Raw genomic sequence first — 14,491 nt, forward strand, 5'->3', positions numbered from 1 at the left:
AATTAAATAAAATAAAAAATAAAAATAAAAATCAAACCAATACAACACTATTTAAAACATTATATCAACGTTATTTTTTCTTATATAAAAGTCAAAAATTCTATAATTGGATCGAATTATATCGAATTTTCAAAAAATTTCATGCAATCTAAATCGCACATTTTGTCTTATAATCGAGCAAAATCGCACAGTAAACACCTTACTTTTTGTGCGTGGGCCAGGCTGGTTAGAGGCAAAATCATGCCATGCGTGGCCTTTTTGTGCACGCAAGAGCTTGGTCAGTGACTCAGTGTGAAAACACTGCGTGTGAGAGTCTTCTATGCGTGTGCATGAGTCGCGTTTTTGAACCCTACAAACTTTTTATTTTTAATATTGGAGTGGCAGTGGTGTTTTTTTAAAATGTGGATTGTTGGGGTGTTATTCTCAAATGTGGAATCATTTAAGAGAAGTAGAAATCGGACCGTCTGATTTATTAGAGGTACAGAAATCGGACCGTCCAATTTCTAGAGGTACACAAATTGGACCATCCGATTTGTAGAGGTACAAAAATTGGATCGTCCGATTTGTGAGAGGTACACAAATCGGACTGTCCGATTTGTGTTAAAAAAATTAAAAATTTTGAAGTACAGAAATCGGACCCTCCGATTTGTATATTTTTCACAATTTTGAAAAACACCAAAAATTATAATGTTAAGGTATGTCACCACTTTTATATCCATAACAAAAAAAATTAGCCACACCCTACCTCTTCTCATCTCCCATTAGCTCACCCCTTACATCACCTACCTCAGTTTCAGCCGCACATCCTTCTCTTTCCCCTGCTCTCTCAATCAATTGAAGCCACCGTCTTCCTCAACCCTTATCGCCCTCACTCTCAGAATACATAACCCGTAGCATCCGTTATTTTTTCTCTCTCTGCCTCTATCATCAGTTCCGATGACATTCCGTCTACCACTTCTGCTGTCTCTAACTCCAACGATATCACAGCACCCTTCTTCCTCTTCTCTTCTTTCTCTGTTCTTATTTCATCGTTTCAGGTTAATTTTACAACCATCTTTTATTTCTTTGTTATTTAATCGCCTGTTAGTTAATTATAGGTTGCTTAGGATAATTTTTAGTTAGTTATTGGAACAAACTTAAATTTAACTTTTTTCATTGAATTTAGGTGGTTAAGATAGCATTAGACTAAATTATTTGTAGAGTTATGCAAAAAATTCAGATTTTGAATTTTAAACCCAAAAAAAAAAACAATATTAAATGAAAAAGAAAGTTCAAACCAAATTATATCCATTTTGGTTTTTTAATCCAAATCATTTAAATCCTAGATCCAGACCCAAATTTAGATGCAAAATTAAAAAAAAAATATTAACCACCAAAAATGCCTCCGAATATTCAAATGCTGACAAAAATACATTTGAATTTTATTATCGATAAAAATATCTTTAAATAATTTAAAAACGCGACAGAAATATCCAACAATAAATATATATTTTTAAAAAGTGTCTTAGAGATTGAACTTTGATGTAATTTTTTACAAGCATAATTGAAAAAATGAAATATTATTATTTTTAACATTTGGTGATTTTTTTTCTAAGTATATTTTTTTATGATTTTTTAAAAGTATTATTAGTTGTTAACAAAAAAATTACAAAAAAAAATATATACTTAACAAAAAATCACCAAATTTTAAGGATAATGATATCTCATTTCTTTAATCATGCTTACAAAAAATTGTATCAAAAATCTTTAATGTATTTTTTGAGAAATACATATTTAATGTTAGATAATCTTACAAAAAAAAAACTAATATTAAATATGTATTTCTTAAAAAATATATTAGAGATTGAATTTTGATGTAATTTTTTGTAAGTATGATTAGAAAAATAAGATATTATTATTCTTAAAATTTGGTGATTTTTCGTTAAGTATATATCGTTTTGTGATTTTTAAAATTATTATTGGTTGTTAACAAAAAAATTATAAAAAATATATATACTTAACGAAAAATCACCAAATTTTAAGTATAATAATATCTTATTTTTATAATCATACTTGTAAAAAATTGCATCAAAATTCAATTTTTAAGGTATTTTTGAAAGAGTAATGTTATATGTACACCAAAATCAGCTACTAAAGTCACCCACCAGTATAAAATATATGTTGGAATATAAATACACATTAAAAATAAATTAAATTACTGGCTGGTAAATTATTTGAAGGCATTTTTGTCGATAGTAAAATTCGAGTATAATTTTGTCAATATTTAAATAATTTGAGGACATTTCTTAAGCTGAGTCCAGTTCACACTTCACACACATGACCTCTTGGTCTTCTCCTTTCTCTTTCTAGTTTCTTCTACCATTGAAACCAGGATCGTTACCTTCCACCGGTGCTTATTGTCTCCACTGCAGCCGGCACCGGAGCAGGCAGCTGGCACCGCAGTTTCGTAGCTGCCACCACCACTACAAGCGCGTTGCGTCTCTGGTCATTCCTTCGCTGATTCTGCTCTTGCTGCCACCAGTGTGCCTCTTTAGATCGTGGTCGCACCGCCGCTTTGTTCCGCCATCTACTGTTCCGCTGTCCTCCTTTCCACGCCGTGACCCATCTTTGTTCTTCTTCGTTCTCTAGGTAGCGTTTATTTGTGAGACAGAGACCAAGAGACAGAGACAGAGAAACAGAGACCAAGAGACAGAGACAGAAATAAGTATAGTATTGTGTTTGGTGTGGAAGTGTACAAGACTGACTTATGTCTCAGTATCCTGTTTGGTTTGAAATTTAGAGACTAAATATTTAAAATTACAAAAATATCCTTAATTTTAATTAAAAACATTTTCCTCAGCATGCAACCCTAATTCCCTTTTTCCTCTCCTCTCCCGTGAACGAATCCTGGAGTCTGACCCGCCGCCAGTAGCACATCCAAGGGTCCGAACGATGACGACACCTCTCTAATTCTACATTGGTTCATCTTCATGGCGCCAGTTTCTCCCCTAGGTTTGTGACGTTGCTGCCAGTTGAGTGCTTGCAGGTTTATGACAAAGACATCTCTTCCTTGGAAAGAGAATGATCCCTCTCCTAGCCATTGAATTGTAGCATCCTCCGCCCCTTGACTTGAGAAGACGTCTCCCTCCCCTCCTCTACTTCTTCTTGTACATCATCCGAAACTGAAATCCAATATTTTCTTGAATCAAACCAGGATAGTTCATAACAACAATTTTTAAAGCAAAAAGAACAATGTAACAAGATGCAAACATCGACAAGACATCAAAATTGAACTGCCTTACCACTAATGTCAACATTGTATACCAAATCATCACATGCCTTAACTGGTGTAGTTTTCTCTTCAAACATGTAGGAAATATCTTGAATTGGAAAATTTGTTATGATTAGCTTCATTAAATAATTTTATTTGGACTTGTTGATTCATTCTTGTGTTGTGTTACTATTTCTTGATAACTTGGTAAATGATTTTTGCTTACTGTTACATGTATAGCAGCCTGGTTAACAATGGCTTCCACAAGTAGAAGATCTACAAGTGGTTCGTACGGTAGCGGCAATGTAACGGGAGAACGTTTTTGTGAGTGTGTTTAAGAGCTCCGTTACAAGTCTCAAATAGCATTGCCAACCCGGGTAGAAAGCATTATGCTTGTCCTGTAAGATGATGTGGATGGTTTAGATGGGCAGGTCCAAGTATCTAACATTCTGACATGGGAGATGATCGCTCTTGTCAACTAAATTCTAATTTGATGACGATTGAACGAGTTGAAAATCTTCATACTGATGTTGTGTATCTAAAATTGTTAGCGTTCCTTTAACTTGTTTCTATAGTCTGTGTTGTCTTGGTCATAGTATTGTTGTTTAAGTTGTAATTTGACCTTTGAATTCAAATAGGCAAATGACAAATTGTAATAACTAGTTTGAGAACATGTTTCAGTATATTTCATTATTAAAATTAAAATGAGTATAGGTTCAACATCTCTTCTCTTTCTCATTCTAGTATTTTTTACTTCACCAGTGCTCTCACTATATTCTTTTCAAATAAAAAATAAAAAAATGTTAGTACTATCATTCATATACCCCAAGGAACCAGCATCACATTCTTCTTCGTGCTCTTCTTCTATCTGATCACATATGTTCCCTTCAGTAAGTCCTCTTTGAACTTGAAGCAACTCACACAAATTAGCAAAGGCATTTGTGTTCATTCTCAACTCCCAAATACAATTCCTATCACCCTCACCAATAATACACTCTAAAGCCTCAAGTCTAATTCTACTATTCATTCATCCGCCTAACGACAGTTAGCCACTAGTTCTATCCCAAAAGTAAACAAATAGCGTAAGCAAAAAGAACAACATCAAATCTTCATGCTTGGATCTCATCTCTTCATAAAAATACACGCATTGCTTAATAATTTTCGACCGCTCCATTTCTTCCTAGAAAAGTCATTACATTAAAAAACGCATAAACATTCAAATAAATCTAACATTTCTTGATGCAAAATCTGCTATATCTTCTTAGAACAAAAAATAAGATCAAGAAACCGGAACCAAAAGACAGTTAATACTATTTACTTCTCAATTTTAATTTAGTTTCAGTTGGAAATCAAAAACAAAAAATACAATAGAAACACACATTAAATGAAAATATCGATTTTCCTCTCTCATTTCATATATTGAAAGTGACTTTTTCAGGTATTTTAAGCAAATCAAAGTCTTCCAAAAGTTGTTGTGGTTTAGATTGTGTTAAGAGTTATTACTTCGAACCATCCATGATTATTATACAAACTATATTAATGTCGTTGAGATTATTCATCCTAAGAAGTTAACCAAGAAAATGTGAAAAGGCTATTAGACTTGTGCAGATTCTGAAAAAATAGTTGGACTTATACTAACTAACAAGGTCTTAACAAGTGACGCAACTAAAAAGAGAAAAGTTAATTAGACTTGTGCAGATTAAATAATTCAAATAAACTTAATAATAATTAATTTTAAAGATTCAATAGACTCAAGACTATCTTACCTTTTACCTTTTAAGCTAAAATAAAAATTTTACTTCATTTGATAAGATAGGGGTTTAGTAAAGATAACAGCAACTTAGCCAACTCCTAAAATATGTTAAATTTGCAAAACTGATGCTGATTAACACGTTCCCCTAACACAGTGCAACCCAATTTCAAATAAAGTGCTTGGTGCAGTTGAATAAAATTTTATTAGCTATAGTTGAATATCAAAGTATATTACTGGAGTGCCACTACTCTTTAAACTAGAACTAAGCTAACAAATTTTTCATCCATAGCAATTTCAGAAATAACTGTGAGTGAGCTGGTTATAGCCACAACAATCATACATTTACAAAACAATTTACACAATTTCATATTAAATAGACGTAAATTATGCAAAAAGAGCATGAAAAGTTCAAAATCAAAAGCTGCATAAACATGAATCCCAAAAAAACCAAGCATGACCAAGACCAATTCATAAGAAGCACAGCACAAATGAAATTAATGAAACAAGACATGAGAATATAGAACCAAATCCACAGAAGCTATCTACGCATCTATACATTAGAACAAAGAACCAAATCGGATTGAAAAGAGAAAAAGAAAGATTTTTTCTATGCATCTAGTAGAACAAAGAACCAAATCCACAGAACGTAAGTCGCGACATAAAAAGACGAACAAAATCAGTTAAAGAAATTTGGCCACAACTAACTTAGGTTACACAACCTATAACGACGACAAGGAAGTTGTTGAACTCGACAGCAACAGGGGAGACTCTTTCAATTGAGTTCCTCGAACATTGTCCTGTGAAGGAGAAAATGAAGACATGAGAACTCGCGGCCTAGGAAGACGAACTTCAATGGTGACTCACTTACTTTGCGGTGGTTATGACGGTGGCGATGTGGTGGCTGTCCTGACACTGGCGATGCAGAGGCTACAACCTAGACTTCGAAGAACAAATGAGAAGATGGAGTGAGGGGGCTGCTCACACTGAAGCCCTAATCTGATTTGAAGAAAGGGTAAAGTTAACATTAGTTAATTAGGATAGGGGTATTTTAGGTACAAAATATTATTAAAGTTTCTGTCTCTGTCTTTAAAAATCTCAGTCTCTAGTGTCCATACTTTTTGGAGGTACTGAAATACTAAAATTTTTGAGACAGAGACACAAATATAAGTACCAATCTCTAACTCAACAAACATAATACTAAGTTCCTGTCCCCCAGTCTCAGTTTCAGTTTCTGCTGTTAGAAATAAGAGACTAAACTGAAAAAAGGATTTATGTATTATTGAGTGTATTCAAGTTGTCTAGAATGATACAATATAAAAGGGTATTTATAGGTACTAAGAGAATCGTAATAATAAAGACGTAATCTCCTATAATAAATATTCAGATATATTAAATAATACTAATTGATCATAAATATATTCTAACATCCCCCCTCAAACTCAAGTGACAACTTGAGTTTGAAACTTATTTAAAACAACGAAACAAAGAGGAAAAAAATGCATAAACTCTCTAAAACAGGTGCAGACGAAACTACCGGAAGGAAGCACAGACGGAACTGCCGCTTGTCTGAAGGAAGCATAGACAGAACTACCGCTAGTCTGAAGGAAGCGCAAACGGAACTGTCGCTTATCTGAAAAAAACGCAAAAGGAACTGCCGCTTGTATGAAGAAAGTGCAGACGGAACAACCGAAAAGAAACGCAGACGGAACTGCCACAAAAAAAGACAGATGAAATACAGATGAAACTGCCATGAGAGAACACAAACGGAACTGCCACGAGAGAACGCAGATGGAACTGCCACGAGAGAACGCAGACGGAACTGCCACGAGAGAATGTAGACGAAATTGCCGAAAGAGAGCAAAAATTATATGATTTCTTCATGAGAATAGAAAAACAGCAAATGACATTGGTGTTTGATCATTCGACTCAAAAAGACACAAGACGGAGAGAATAGGCTAGTCGGTGAGGTAAAAAAGTATCAAAAGAGTGACAAAAGGTAAAGAAAAATGGCATAGAAAAAAAAGTGCAAAAACTACGGTGATTTCATCGTAAGAAAAACAACCTATCCTCTTCAAGGAGGATACCATGGCTCTGATACCATGTTAGAAACAAGAGACTAAACTGAAAAAATAATTTGTGTATTATTGAGTGTATTCAAGTTGTCTAGAATGATACAATATAAAAGGATATTTATAGGTACTAAGAGAATCGTAATAATAAAGACATAATCTCCTATAATAAATATTCAGATATACTAAATAATACTAATTGATCTTAATTGATCATAATTATATTCTAACATATGCAAACAAACGCTACCTAAGTACCCTCAAGGTTAGATAGTTTTACGATTAAGTAATTAATTTGGTAGATTGAAATATTGTGAAGCAACAGAGAAGAACCACAGAGTGAATCTATTATGTGAGAAAAGGAATTGAGTGGTAGAGAGGGATTTACTACATTTGTGATTATATGGTTGAAATTGCCAAATGTGCTTCCATGTCCTTTTCTGTTCAGTTCCATTCCATCAATTTGAAAACTTGATCAAAAGAGCTTAGTAATCATCTTTATTTAGGGTATGCCAGAGTGCATGGAATTGAATACTGATTTAGCATGTTATTTATGCCACTCTCAATAATTGCATTGTCTATGTGGATGTTCTTCTTGATCAAGTATTTCTTTTTCATTTTTCGGAAGTATTGAGTTGTAATTTGGTTGGTTAATTCTTGCTACTACATAGTTCTAAAATGTAGTTTCTTTTTCACGAGAGTAAAATGCATTGTTTGTGTTAAAAAAATTGCAGCTGCTGAATAATAGAATTATCAACCAGAATGGTTAATAGTAACTTTAGTGGACATTTGGATTTTTACCCTGAGCTGTGATTCGCCATCCTAATCACAGTTCAGGTTACTAATTTCCTTTCTTTTCTATTTCAGGTTCAGTCCCGGTATGAGGTTGATATTAAGTAACTTTTCGAGCAGATTGATACCTCTACCTACAGGCTAGCATACCTCAAAAGGTAATTATGGAAGCAATTTCGGTTTTTCAAACACACTTTCCATTGGAGGCTTTTTAGTTCGTGCGCACAACTCAGTAGCCTCACTAGCCTGTAGCCCCTTTCACCTCCTCTTCTATGGTGTTCTTCTTCTTCTTCTTCACTTTCTTTTCTCGTTTCTCTTTCTATCTTTACCTTCTAACTTTAGCAACCAAATAACACAAATACAAGATGACACTATACATGCCATTGTTTAGGACATGTTCCACCTTAAGATCACTCACCCAGTTTTATGCCCATCTTGTCGTAACTGGACTCCACAACGACCTACTTCCCTCCACAAAGCTCATTGAGTCATATTCTCACATGGGTTCCCTCCTTTCATCAAGTCTCATTTTTGACACCCACCCATCACCTGATTCCTTCATGTTAGGTGTCCTCATCAAGTGTTATTTATGGAACCACCTTTTTCACCAAGTGGTTTCACTCTACCATAGTCACATTCACATGGGTAACTTCATTTTTGTGTACCCTTCTGTTCTGAGGGCTGTCTCTGGTGTTGGAGACTTGGTTACCGGAAGAAAGGTCCATGGTATGGTGATTAAGTCCGGCCTTGAATCAGATGCTGTAATTAGAACCTCATTGTTGTGTATGTATGGTGAATTGTACTGTTTGGGTGATGCCCAGAAGGTGTTCGATAAAATGCCTAAGAGGGACTTGGTTTCCTGAAGTTCTGTTATCTGTTGTTATGTTGAGAATGGAAGGCCCAGTGAAGGGCTAGAAATGTTTCACCGGATGCTTTCAAAGCAAATTAGACCTGACAAGATCACTTTGCTTAGTGTAGCCGAAGGTTGTGCTAGAGTTGGTTGTCTGAGGCTGGTGAAATCAATCTAGGGGTATGCAATCAGAAGTGACATGGTTGGTGATACCAGTTTGAGTAACGCACTTATCATTATGTATGGCCAATGCGGTCACTTGTGAAGAGCAGAAGGGCTCTTTAAATTCCTCGCAGATTGAAGTACTACCTGTTGGACTTCTATGGTTTCATCCTATAATCGAAATGAGTGCTTTAGAGAAGCACTTGCAAGTTTTATCCAAATGCAGGAGTCACAAGTGGAACCAAATGCAGTGACAATGATTAATGCTCTGTATTCATGTGCTAGATTAGGGCGGTTAAAAGAGGGAAAGTCAGTTCATTGCTTTATTTTAAGAAAAGCAATGGATTTAGGAGATCTTGATCTCGGTCCTGCATTAGTGGAGTTTTATGTTGCATTTTGGGAACCAAGCAGTTGTCATAAACTTCTTAATATAACCGAAAATATTGTGTCATGGAACATACTTATATCGTTTTATGCTAGGGCGGGATTACATGAAAACACAATGGTACTCTTTGCTAATATGTTGAGTAAGGGGTTAATCCCGGACTCATATAGCCTAGCAAGTTCTATTTCAGCAAGTGCAGGCATTGGTTCGATAGAATTCGGATAGCAGATACATGGCCATGCCATGAAAAGATGTTTCATGGATGAATTTGTTCAGAACTCCTTGATAGACATGTATTTAAAATGCGGCTTTGCCGACTTGGCATACCTGGTTTTTGACAAGATTACAGAAAAAAGTATTGTGACATGGAACTGCATGATTTCTGGGCTTTCTCAGAATGGCTTTTCAGTAGCAGCACTCAAACTATTTGATCAGATGTACTTTAGTTGTCTGAAGATTGATGAAGTAACCTTCTTATGTGCAATTCAAGCTTGTTCCAATTTGGGCTACGATGAGCGGATTTCTGCCAGTAAAGAATTTCACAAATAAATTCTCGTTGCAAGTATAGTTTCTAAACCAGCAAAAAATTCCTTCGTACAAAAACTTGTTTGTCACTAAAGCAAACCCAATAAAATTTATAACCGAAGTATTTAAACCTCGGGTTGTCTCTCAAGGAATTGCAGGGAAGTATGATTTATTATTGGTTATGAGTTTTCTGGGAAATTTGGAGTTTGGGCAATGGGCACAAAAATAATTATAAATTAAAGTAATGAAAATTAACAAGAGGTTTTATGTAATTAAAATAAAAACCTTGACCCGGAGAAGATTAATTGGAAGTTCTATCCTTGTTGGATTTTCCAAGATTAATAGTAATAGGTTGTTGTCTCTACGTAGTTATCCTTTACTAAATAAAGGAAAGTCAAGTTGGGAGCCAACTTCTATTCACAAGTCCTAATCCTCACCCTTGTGTTTGGATTAACGTCAGTGACCAGAGAACCAATCACAAATTAACTCCTGAGTCTTCCAAATCAAGGGTCTCCAAATATTAATCAACTCCAAAACCAAGTTGAAAGCCTACTCCATTGACATGGATGCCAATTTTGCATACATGTAAAAGGAGTACGAAGAAGACATGGCAATTAAACTCAATTGAAAATAATCAAGAAATAATGGAATTAAATATAAAAATACTTTTGCATTAATAAATTAACAAGAGAAGAAGATAAACTAAAGTAATAGAATAAATAAAAAGTAAAAGAAAACTAAATTAAAGGAACATTAAACTTGGAATGAAGAAAACGAAGAAATCCTAATCCTAAAACCTAAGAGAGAGGAGAGAGCCTCTCTCTCTAGAAAACTACATCTAAAATCTAAAATTATGAATATGAATGTTGTATTGAATAAATGAATGGATTCTCCCACTTTATAGCCTCTAATCTGTGTTTTCTGGGCCGAAAAATGGGTAAAAAACAGCTCAGAAATCACTGGCGGCGACTTTTGCAATTTCCTGCATGTGGCGTCCGTCACGCGTGCGCGTCAATTGGGAATTTTCCTCGCCACTCATATGCGTCAGTCACGCGTACGCGTCGCTCATGCTTTTTGCTCGGCGCGCGTTCGCGTCGTCCATGCGTGCACGTCGCTGCCATTTTCTTCAAAACTCCATTTTGTGCGTTTCATCCACTTTTGCATGCTTCCTTTCCATCCTCTAAGCCATTCCTGCCCTATAAACTCTGAAATCACTTAACACACATATCACAGCATTGAATGGTAATAAGAGAAAATTAAACATAGCAATTTTAAAGGCCCAAAAAACATGTTTTCAATCATAGCACAGGATTAGGAAGAAAAATGTAAAACCATGCAATTAGTATGAATAAGTGTGCAAAGAATTGATATAAACCACTCAATTGAGCATAAGATAAACCATAAAATAGTGGTTTATCAATCTCCCCACACTTAAACATTAGCATGTCCTCATGCTAAGCTCAAGAGAAGCTATAAAGAATGAAGAGGAATGGTAGAATATATGAAATGCAACCTATTTATATGAATGCAACTACATGCTAAGATGTTTCTACCTACTTTGTTAAAAGTAGATAAACCTTTCAAGAACAAATATGAACTAGATTTCACTAACTCAAATCATAAAATAAAGTACAAGTAAACTTGCAGAAGAAAATAGCTCATGAAAGCCGGGAACAAAGAATCGAGCATCGAACCCTCACCGGAAGTGTATACACTCTAATCACTCAAGTGTTTAAGGTTCGATTCTCTCAATTCTCTACTAACCTTGATTTCTAAGGCTTGATTTTCTTCTACTAATCAACACTAATTTGATGCACAAAATACACATATCAAGAGGTCTTTTAAGGGTTGTAATGGGGTTAAGGTCAAGGTAGGATTGTATTTGGCCAAGTGGACTGAAATCTGAATCCTTAATTAACTTAAACTTTTCCCACCTAACTTAAGACAATCCATGTAATCAAAATACAAAACCTAACTATCCATTAACCATGTTTACCACATATTCATGCATACTAACTTTAGTACAACTCATATGCATTGCTACCAACATTTACTTTGGGGCATTTTGTCCCCTTTTTGTTATTTGCTCTTTTCTTTTCTTTTCATTTCTTTTCTTTTCTTTTCTTTTCTTTTCTTTTCTTTTCTTTTCTTTTTTTTTATTTTGCTTTTCTCAAGGCATATGATTAAGGTATTGAATGCATGAACATATTCTCAACATTCTTTCACATTTTCAGAAAATTCTAACATACTCAATTCTCAAACCAAATGTTTCCAAACCCAATTTCCCCACACTTAAATCATAAGCACTCTCACTAGTCTAAGCTAACCAATGATTTAAATTAAGGACATTATTATTTTCCGCTTAGAGTTAATGATGTGCTAAAGTAAAGAATAAAAGGGGTAAAATAGGCTCAAATTAGTTTGCAAAGGATAATGAAAGGTTAAGGCCATATGGGTATGTAAGCTTAGTGAAACAAGGCCTCAATCACATAAGTGCATGCATACATCAAATCATGGAAATATAGAATTAAGCAAGAGAAATATCACAATTTTAGAGAGAAATACACACACCAAAAATAAAATATTGGTTGATAAAATGCAACCAATTCAAATAGGCTCAAAATCTCACAGGTTTTGTGTGTTCGAGCTCTAAACCATGTTCCAGTATAATATTCCTTCAAATAAGTTTATCAAAAATTTTAAATCAAATTAGTGAAATGTTATAAAAAGTTTCTTGAAAAAGAAAATATTACTTTAACCAAGTGGTGGTAAAATATGCACAAAATCAAACAAATATGCAATCAAACATGCAAATACAACAATGAACAAACAAAGAAAATTAAACAATGGTGTTGAAAAGAAGGTAACTAATCCACGAAAGTCGGTATCGACCTCCCCACACTTAAAGATTGCACCGTCCTCGGTGCATGCTAAGATGTGCAAGTGGACGGGCTGCTACAACTGATGCTTTTCTCTAAAGATTGTGCAGATGGACTTGTCTGTTGCCCCCATGTAAACGTTTTCTATTTCCCTTCCTTGGTGGCCATCCTGAAAGAAGAGGAAAAAGAAGAAAAGTAACCCAAAAACAAAGATAGGAAACAATTTAAAATATGGTTGGGTTAATGCCAAATAATGAGAGTCTCAATTACATGGTAGCTACAACATGCAAGTGAGAAAACAGTAGAAGCACATGGCAAATCAAGAGTGCAAAAATTTGCAACAATGGAGAAGAGAGTGTGGGTAATGCAAGAAAATATAAATTCATGTCAATGCAAAAGGGATACAGGTAACATAAAAGATTGGCAGTGACAGATAAATAATATCATCCAACAGTGTAAAACAAGTCACTAAGCACCAAAATAATACCAGAAAAGATACAACAGTTGAAAAAGAAAATTTAACACCAATGGAAAAATAATAAATTTAGAAAAGAAAATAAAAATATGCACAAAATTAAAATGCAATGGATGAAAGTATGCAAATAAATTAAATAAAATAGAATGGAAGTGAAGAGGGATGAGGTTAAGGGGATGAAGAAGAAGAAAGTAACAAAGGAGGAAGAAAGAAGGAGAGAAGATAGAATAAAAGGGAGGGAAATTAAAAATGGGACGCGACGCGCGCGCGCAGGACATGCGTGCGCGTGAAAACTGCATTAACCATGTGATGCGTAAGCGTCGCCTACGCGTACGCGTGGGTGGTCTTGGAAGCAAAAGGACACGCACGCGTCAGAGACGCGTACGCGTAGATGACCTTGTACCTCTAGCACAGTTCCAACGTGGGGGCAGCACAACTCTCTGTCTAGGTGCTTTTTACGCTGATTTTCATCCCCACGCGTACGTGTCGCTGATGCTTACGCGTGGGTTGAACTTTCTGCAGGGGACGCATATGCGTGAGGTACGCGTGTGCGTGGGGTGGCTTGTGCTTCACGCACCCCTCCCGCGCATCTCTCGCGCAACTCTCTGTCTAGTTGCGCAGGTACATACGACGCGTGCGCATCGTTGATGCTTGCGCGTCGAACCCCTTTTTTATGCAGTATGCAGAATGCAGAATGTAAATGTTGATGGAGGCACTATGAATGAACATTAAGAAAAATAAAATAAAATAGAATTAAGAATAAAACAGAATAAAATAAAACTAAGACTGAAAAAGAACGATCATACCATGGTGGGTTGTCTCCCACCTATCACTTTTAGTTAAAGTCCTTAAGTTGGACATTCGATGAGCTCCATGTTATGGTAGCTTGTACTTGAACTCATCCAGAAATCCTCACCAATATTTGCAATTCCAATATCCTCTGGGATCCCACACTAGTTGCATAAATCCTTCAAGCAAGTTAAAGCAAGTGACAAGGCCCCAAGAGTGTTGATTGCCAGAATGAATTCCGGGGTCCCAAACCTTGCTTTTGCACCCGTCTTCTTATTGATCATCATTTTTTCACTTGGGTGGTGAATAGTCGGAATTCTCACAGAGACATCCAAACAATTTCCTACACCCATTCATTTGAGAATTATACCAACCCTTATACTTCAATTTGGAGCATGCAACCATATTGAACCTTGCATGACAACTCTTACCACTAACCATCTCCCTCTTACTCTTATAGCCACAAAGAGCTCTAAGTTGTCCATCCATCTCAAGCAAAGCATATTCAAGTGGGCTAATTAAGCTTAGAGATGAAAGATTTACCCACTTGAATGAAGGAATG

The 14,491-nt window shown here is 35.4% G+C and overlaps 1 protein-coding gene across 1 annotated transcript in view; it reads left to right on the top strand.

Moving 5' to 3' along the window:
* LOC107610948 (putative pentatricopeptide repeat-containing protein At1g69350, mitochondrial) overlaps positions 9,520 to 14,491 on the top strand; it is a 9,450-nt gene continuing 4,478 nt past the window's right edge. The window contains exon 1 of the mRNA XM_021108217.1: positions 9,520 to 9,790. Within this exon, the coding sequence (XP_020963876.1) occupies positions 9,520 to 9,790 (271 nt within the window). The remainder of the gene's footprint in view (positions 9,791 to 14,491) is intronic.

Source organism: Arachis ipaensis, chromosome B08, assembly GCF_000816755.2.
Source record: "Arachis ipaensis cultivar K30076 chromosome B08, Araip1.1, whole genome shotgun sequence".
NCBI lineage: Eukaryota > Viridiplantae > Streptophyta > Magnoliopsida > Fabales > Fabaceae > Arachis > Arachis ipaensis.